The sequence below is a fragment of the Poecilia reticulata genome, linkage group LG4 (genome assembly GCF_000633615.1).
Source record: "Poecilia reticulata strain Guanapo linkage group LG4, Guppy_female_1.0+MT, whole genome shotgun sequence".
NCBI lineage: Eukaryota > Metazoa > Chordata > Actinopteri > Cyprinodontiformes > Poeciliidae > Poecilia > Poecilia reticulata.
In genome coordinates, this window is record NC_024334.1 from 31,002,725 (window position 1) to 31,010,678 (window position 7,954).

General features: G+C 39.1%; 1 protein-coding gene across 1 annotated transcript; it reads left to right on the plus strand.

Annotated features, from left to right (window-relative positions):
• Nucleotides 1-1,219: 1,219 nt before the first annotated feature.
• On the plus strand, nt 1,220-6,153 carry mrpl55 (mitochondrial ribosomal protein L55). The gene is made up of 3 exons (XM_008408157.2): nt 1,220-1,567; nt 1,700-1,919; nt 5,526-6,153. Exons 1-3 carry the CDS (start codon nt 1,515-1,517, stop codon nt 5,673-5,675), a joined length of 423 nt encoding a protein of 140 aa, XP_008406379.1. The 5' UTR covers nt 1,220-1,514; the 3' UTR covers nt 5,676-6,153.
• The last annotated feature ends 1,801 nt before the right edge of the window (nt 6,154-7,954 follow it).

Sequence of the window (7,954 nt, forward strand, 5' to 3'; positions counted from 1 at the left end):
GTTTTGATAGGCGTCGGGGGATTTTTCCTTTTGGTTGTTGGCATTGAAGTCTCCATAGCGTACTCGTGGTCAGCAACTGGAAAGCACTTCTTGGAGGCTACCGCTAGCTTAGCCATCGTATCAGTTTTTTCTCGTTTTATATATTTTGTTGTTAGAAAGTTGGTTAAGAAAGATGGACTGAAAATAGATAAAATGTATAGGCAAGTCTAGTAATCTTTCAGTGCTTAAAAACAGAAGTCTTAATTATCAAATCGGGATTAGTGCATCAGGGTTTAAAGGAAGCTGCCTGCCCGGTTCGCCATCTTCCCCGGAAGTCATATGTGGTTCATGTCGTTGGTTCTTGTCGTTGGTCCGTGTTGCTATTGCCTGTTCTCTTCGCTATTAAAAAGTCTTGAAGTAGGTCATGTCTGATCAAATAGTTTATTAGATATTAAAAAAATGTTGATGTTTCAATATCACTGGGTCCAATAGAATTGTTTTCAAAATGTTAAGATTTCTACCTCGTATTTTCTTTAGGCATTAATCAGGGCAACTAATGAGGTCGAGGGGTCCTGGACCACTGAAGGGGGCGCTAAATTTCTTTTTAAATCTGTATATCTTTATTTTTAAGAATAATTTTCACTGTCGGCAGGTATTTGAACTTCTCTCTTTTATTTACTTCAGCTCAGCTCACAGTTTTAAACAAATTCTGTAGTTTTTGGGGTACTTCTAAATCTGCTCCTTAGTCGCATCTTTTTGGGCCTTTTACTGCCTCTAGAGGCGTGGGGTGGTAACACAACTAATATAATTACATTATGAAAATAAATCATTCTTAAAATGAAATGAAGATATATCGCAGATTTAAAAAAAAAATTAAATCGGAAGGCCGCGGATCTATGGGAAATAGCGCCCCCTTCAGTGGTCCAGGACCCCTCCACCTCGTTAGCTGCCCTGACTAATGCCTAAAGAAAATACGAGGTAGAAATCTTAACATTTTGAAAACAATTTTATTGAAACCACTGATATTGAAAGACCAACATTTTTGTAATATCTAATAAACTATTTGATCATGCATGACCTACTTCAAGACTTTTTAATGGCGACGAGAACAGGCAATAGCAACACGGACCAACGACATGAACCACATATGCAGCGAACGCATATGCAACATAGACATGTGCAGCGAACACATATGCAATGTAGACATATGCAACATCTACATGCAACATAGACCAACGGCATATCTACACATATGACTTCTACTTATTTTTGATACAAATGGAACCCCATACCACTTAAGAAACTTTTAAGATCTTTGTGAGAGCGGTGTGCAAGGGATGGGACATGGAAAGAATTATTGCTACAGATGTTAGTGTTAAAGAAATATAAAACAGTAGCTGATCTTGCTATGATTTAGCGTTTTGTCCTACACCCTCCGATGAGGTAGGTGGCGGTATGACCCTCTAGCGGGTATAAGAAAAGCATTAGTCCTTGTGTGACCTCAGGTTCGCGGGTTTCCATCCAGCCAGTCTGTAATGGCCCAGCTGCTCCCGAAGAAGCTTTACTGTCTTCACAGCTCGGTGAAACGGTAAGCGTTTCAGTTGGTTCCAAATAACATGTCGTCGTGTTAGCTCGGTTCGACAGCGCGCCTCATTTTTTTGATATGTGTGTCTCTGTCTGTCTGTCTTGTGTTCATACACGTATGCGCGTGTGTGCGTAGCTGTATATTTCCTTGCATATCACTCGCAGGTTCCCAGCCAGTGTCCCCAGCTGTCCCGACTTCCTTCCTCCACAGTCACGGAGCTCAGCTGAGCTCCAACCGGACGTCGTTGGTCCGCTGCGGGCGGCAGAAGTATGAGCGGCAGTACCCGGTGCTCCTGGTCCGCCCGGACGGCTCCACTGTTAGCATCAGATACCAGGAGCCCAGGCGGCTTCTCCTGGTGAGTGACCGGCTGGTGCTTTCTGTTCATGGTCCTTCCCAACGTTTCTGCACAGCATGGAGAACTGTAGGGTTCTTTATTTTCTTCAGTATTATTAGCAGTTTATATTTTTGAATTCAGGATCATTATGAAACTTTGTGTTGCCAGTTGGTGAGGACAAGGAGGCGGCGGGTAGAAGGGGAGGTCGCTGATTCTCCCACAGTTATTGGAAGGCCTTTTCTTCTTTAGTGCTAAGAATAATGCCAGAACTTAAATGGGAATGCCATACATTCTTACTCGATAAATATTAGGACATACATCCTGATCAGGCTTGTCCTATTAATAGTATCTTTCGAAAATGAACTTTTAGCAGGTATTAAACGTACTACAAAATATAAATATGTTAAAACGGAAGTAATCTAATTAATCAATATAATGTCTTTCACTTGGTGATGACAAAGGAACTTTTCAGTCATATTTTGATTTATGGAATCGGATTGTATTTTCTGATTGCAAATACAGTTGAAAACAGTTTCACAATTGAGTAATATTTTTTGTAAAGAATTATCACATAGTTGCCTTTTATTGTCTGATTTTATCAAGTACTAAAACCATCAACAACATGAGATTCTGTAACAATCAAAATGTTATTAAACATTTCAAAAGTAGAATAAGTAACTTCTGTGTAAACCAAATGAATGGCTGTCAATGCAAACTTCTTTTTCAATTATGTGATTCTGACTCCACAGCTGGTTGGCAAAATCTTTTCCCTGCTGACTTACACTTAGCAGATGAGATATGACGTGTCTTTAATATAGCAAATAATAAAGACGCAAAAACGTTTTTGGGTCTGGTTGGGGCAGTTGGAGAGTAGAGTGACCATCGATATTACTGGATTCTATCCAAACATCAGCATCTCAGCTTTGAGCTGTGTAAAAATACATATTATTTCTGCATATAAATCTATAAATAGTTTGGTTTCTGCCAATTCTGTAAAGATACAAGAGAGAAAAAAGCTAATTTCTCTTTTATATTGGCCAATAATTAAATTTTACTAATTGTTGCTGTCACAGTCATGTTTTAAAGTTTAACAAACTTTGGCTCCTATATACGTTACAAAATATTTCATCCTATTTGATGATTGCTCTGAATATTGTCACGTTCTACGAACAAACGATGCAATTTGTCTAGGGGAAAATAAAAAAAAAGGGTGACTATTATTTTTTTCTCAATCTGTCAGCTCAACAGACTCGTTGCCACGGCAGCCAATAAACAGCGCCTGGAACGCAGAGCAAGTGCATCAGGATTTAATACTGAAACCCCACAAAAGCATTTCCCACCCAAAAAAGTTTGTAAAAACAGCAAACAAAACATTCTGTCTGTTGCAGATTTATGTTTTTGAATTTCCATTTTGCAATCATTAGGAAGTGATGCCCTGAACACTAGCGGTAGTTGATTAACTTAAATACCTGCTCTTCTCATTATCTGTCAGAAAACCTGTGTGGGTTGCCTTGTTTAATAGAACCAAAATACTCCAAACTGTGCAGCAAGAGCACATGTTAAGGTGATAAAAGTTAAGCTAGCATTATATTGCAACTGTCCACTTTCTTTACTTTTTAATTAAAGCTTTTTACTGACCTGTGAAATGTGATCCCCTGGGATCTTAACTTGCTATTGTAGTGTTGACAATATCAATACCTTTTTCAGATTCTTTGCTTGATTGTGTGTGTCATTTTCCCAACCACCGATGTTTCTGACTCGATGTAAAGCAATAGCAGAAGGGAATGTGGTGATGAGGGGACTTGCGTTTTACAAATTTTAAGAAGCATTAACTGGCTGGCAATGCTTTGAATACAGCGTGAAGCTGCTGCCGAGTTACTATCTGCAAATAGATGAAGGCACATACGGAAGAAAAGGTGGATGAAATATTGGTGGGGACTGTCCCTGTCAGGCCAAAGTTGGTGGGGACATGTCCACACCAGTCCTTCAGGAAGTTTCACCTGTTATGGAACATTTATTACAGAAATCAAAGTTTTCTTCTAAGTTATTTTCTCCCTTTTTTTCTGAAAAAGTGAGGTCCTCTTTTGCAGTTCTATTGATGTCATGCAGTCATTTCAGTCTGGTGTTCTCAAAAAGAGACATCTAAAATTTTCAGGGCAGTGGTCCCTGAGGACTGGTATTGAGAAACGGAAACATTGCTCTAAATGTTAGCATCCTTGTGCCAGTAAAAAAATTCTACTATGAGATGCTCACCCTATTTCCTTAGCACTGTAAATCTCTTTATTTCTATGAATTAAGGAAATAAAGGTGCATTTCTGTAAACTGTCACCAAAAAGTAAATATATTGATTTCAAAATGAGAAACCCATATCAATAAAATTAATAATTAGATTGCTATGCCTTCTGGAAAAAGTGAAATTACAATATTTTTATTCAATATTGAAAATAAAATATTTCTTATGAATAACCAACATTTTCCTCACTCCTTTTCCTTACAGTCATAATATCCCCACCACACTGATCTTTAGCAGACCAGGCATTGGGAGCAGTGAAGATCCATCTAAATTTATGTTCAACATGCAGAGTGAATGCATGCTCTCTGACTGGCAAATATACTGTTCAAGGACTTCGTTACAGTATTTCACAAATGGTTGCTACCAGGAGGAATAAACTGGTCCTGATTTAGTTACTTTGGCGAGATTGGTCTTAAAATGAGTCACTATCCTGTGTATATCTGCTGTGAGAGGACTGATGGGCCTGCCCACCGGGTCACGTCTGTGGTTAACAGTCACTCCACTGGTGCCAATTTATCGACTTTTCAAGCAAAAAAAATCTATATCGGCCAAAATCAGAATCTGTAGGTCAAGCTTTTTAGAGATCGGTGATAGACCAGAAAACTGCAATCATAGTTGCTACACAACCTGTACTGTGAAGCTTTAATTAGCTTGCAGTTAACTAAAAGTACAAGATTAAGCTTCTTAGCAAAACTAGATAATGTGAATATAATGCAAGATCAACAAAAACAAGTTTTTGCTTCATATTTTGTATTGCTGGTGTTCATCAGTAGCTTGACAGAGAAAAAAGGGAAGATATGCTGGTCCATTGAGCCACCAGGCACCACAAATAATAAAGACTGTTTAATACTTAAATGAGGAGCTGCTATGTACCCAGCCCTGCTGTTAGGCACAAGTATATATGACATTTAGCAACATCATAAAGCTTGTCAGTAGAAGGAAACATGAAAATGAAATGTCCTGGTGGACATCAGTGCTGACTTTGAGTTCGAGAAAGCAAAGTGTGTGTGTCACACACTTTGCTTTCGAGAAAGAGAGAGCACACTTTCGAGAAGTGTGCTTTCTCGAAAGTACACTAGCAGTGATCTGCTAGAATGAGAACTAGCAGATCACTAGTTCTCATTCTGTTTGGATGTTTTAACCACCACATCAGACTGGAGCTGGTTCACACAGGTGTGTGCCTATGGAGAAAAATAGAAGTAAACGGCCTTGGAGAACCTAAACAAGGTCAAAAATGTATATGACAATGTAGGGCATCTCGATCTAACCAGATCATATGAATCAGTTAAGTTTAGACAGTAAAGCTAAATGGTGCAGTTTGTGTGTTTTGGCAGATGCCTGTAAACCTGTCGACTCTGTCTGAAGAGGAGCGCCGCTCTCGCCAGAAGAGGAGGGAAGTGAAGAAGACCAAAACACAGACAGTAGATCTGTATGAAGATGACTTTAAGGTGGACAGCTACAGCCACTTGTGGAAAAAGAAATGACTCCTGTATTCACTGATGTAAAATTAGACTAAATAGTTAGAACTGTAAAAACGATGTGTTTATGTTGTGGCAGTATTTGGCAGAACTACTACCACCTAGTGTCCTGATTCGGATGGCAGTGTGTGGCATCTATCTGGAACATGTAAAGCTGATCTGTTTGATATTCTCTGGCATGCTGGTGATCATCAGGTTACCATAGCAGCAGGTTGTACTGAGCCATGCTGGTGGTAGCATTCCAACATTTCCAGCTCCAGGAGTCACTGTAGTAGCTATAGATCCTCCTTCAGACATCACATCAACCAGTTTTATACTACATGATGATAAATACATTACATACCACTATCATTTCATTTAATATCTATAAAATTAAGTCAAAACCTTGTGATGAAATGTTCCACATGTATGAGCTGATTAAAGGACTAAATCCTTACTGTATTCAATTTAAATAAAAAAACCCTGTACTGATCCCAAAGGGAAATGAAGTGTTGGAACTCATTAATTCTAATAGTTATTGTAGCTAGTTATTATAGATCTGTCCTGTCACTTATGTAATGCACTACAATTAACTTTGCCAGGACACAAGATGGAGCTATTTACACAGTTGACTGCTGCTAAAAACATGAATTATGCAATAAAAGTGACGGTTGTATTTCAGGGCTGTTGATTCCGAGTGTAAAACATTCTTATTTTGATTCAGGTCTTATATCAATGGGTGGGTTTAATGTGCAGTGGCATTATTAAAAAGAAAGCAGGAAGTGGTTTGTTTCTCCATTGTGCTGCAGAGCTTTTAATAGTGCCCAGAGAGAACCCATTTCTGCTTTTTCATAGAATATGAAAAAAGCTTAATTTCCTGGAAGGTACCATTAAGAATCTCCATTTTGGATAAAGATGTTCAACATCAGGAATCTTTCCCTCACTATCCATAACATCAGTCTGGGTCATAAAACACATCAGGATTAAAAACGGATTCTGACTTAATACTTTTTCAAACGCTGCATAAAAAATCTAAATATTTCTGCTAATTGGCAGAACTACTACCACCTAGTGTCCTGATTCTAGGACACTAGGATCAGGACACTGAAAAGGTGCTGATGATTAGTGGGACATGTTGGGTTATTAGTTGAGGTTGGTTGAATTGCAGCTTGAGTGATGTCAGACAAAACCAATCACTGTTCTGACACAACAGCTCAATCAGTGTGTATGTATATAGAAAATAAAGCTTTTTTTGGGCTCAAACCAAGATTTTAGAGTTCAATCTTCAGCAGAATGGTGGAGCAGTTGTTTACCTTGTTGCCTTTCTGCAGGGGGAACTGCTCTGACATTCTGGTCTGGGGTCTTCCTGTGTGGAGATTGAAACATGGGTCCCCTCTGGGTACTCTGGCTTCCTCCTGCAGTCTAAAACAAGTATATTAGGTGAATTAGTTTCCTAATATTGGCAATGAACCAGGGTATCTGGGTTCAGGGAATTCTTGCATGATTGTTGTGTCTCCTCACACAAAAACATTAGAAGGTATAGATCAGGGATCTGCAGTCTTCACAAAATCACAAAAATATAATTATAAAAAAACAACATAATCTACAATTGATAAAACAAGTAACAAAGATTACATTTTGATGATCAAAACACATCAAACATGTCGGTTAATGCTCATTTTATTTTGGCTACTGAAGACAAATATCCTCTGATGCGAGACCAAAAGGACAACCCATGATGCAGCACGGCTCATAGTGCTTTTATTTTGAAAACCGACACGCAAAATGAAGCAGTCACGTGACCCAGGCAAAGCGAGGCCTCGTTTGTTGCCAGTCACGTGGTTTTCAGCAAGACGACACAAGYCTCGAAGCAGGGCTTCATCGGACACGCCCCCTTTTTACTCGGTACAAGCCTCGAAGCCTGGATTCAGATGGTCCATCACTATGGGAGAGCATGTGGTGGACAAGGAAGTGTAAGTCTGGCTGCTCCAGGTGGGCTTTAAATTGTTGTGATAGTAATCACTTGTTTTTCATTTGTCATAATGATGTGCTTAGATGTGTCGATGTTCCAGAACAACTGAGTTATATATTTGCATGACCGTCTGCAGCCATCAAGAARTGCAGAAGGTTGTTAATCATCCACAGATTGAATCCAGGTGAGGCAGAAAGGAAACACTTAAAACATGTAAGGCAGGTGAAACACTGAACTAAACCTGCTAATGACTGATTCAGTCTGTTGATTCTTGGGTTGGTAACTGGTTAAACTGAACTGGTCTATTATTACTGGTGTGGGGTCTTTATCAGCA

Coding starts and splice junctions, on each gene's coding strand:
- mrpl55 (XM_008408157.2), top strand. CDS start 1,515: ATGGCCCAGCTGCTCCCGAAGAAGCTTTACTGTCTTCACAGCTCGGTG. Junction 1,568..1,699: donor CTTCACAGCTCGGTGAAACG/GTAAGCGTTTCA, acceptor GTGTGTGCGTAG/CTGTATATTTCCTTGCATAT. Junction 1,920..5,525: donor AGCCCAGGCGGCTTCTCCTG/GTGAGTGACCGG, acceptor GTGTTTTGGCAG/ATGCCTGTAAACCTGTCGAC.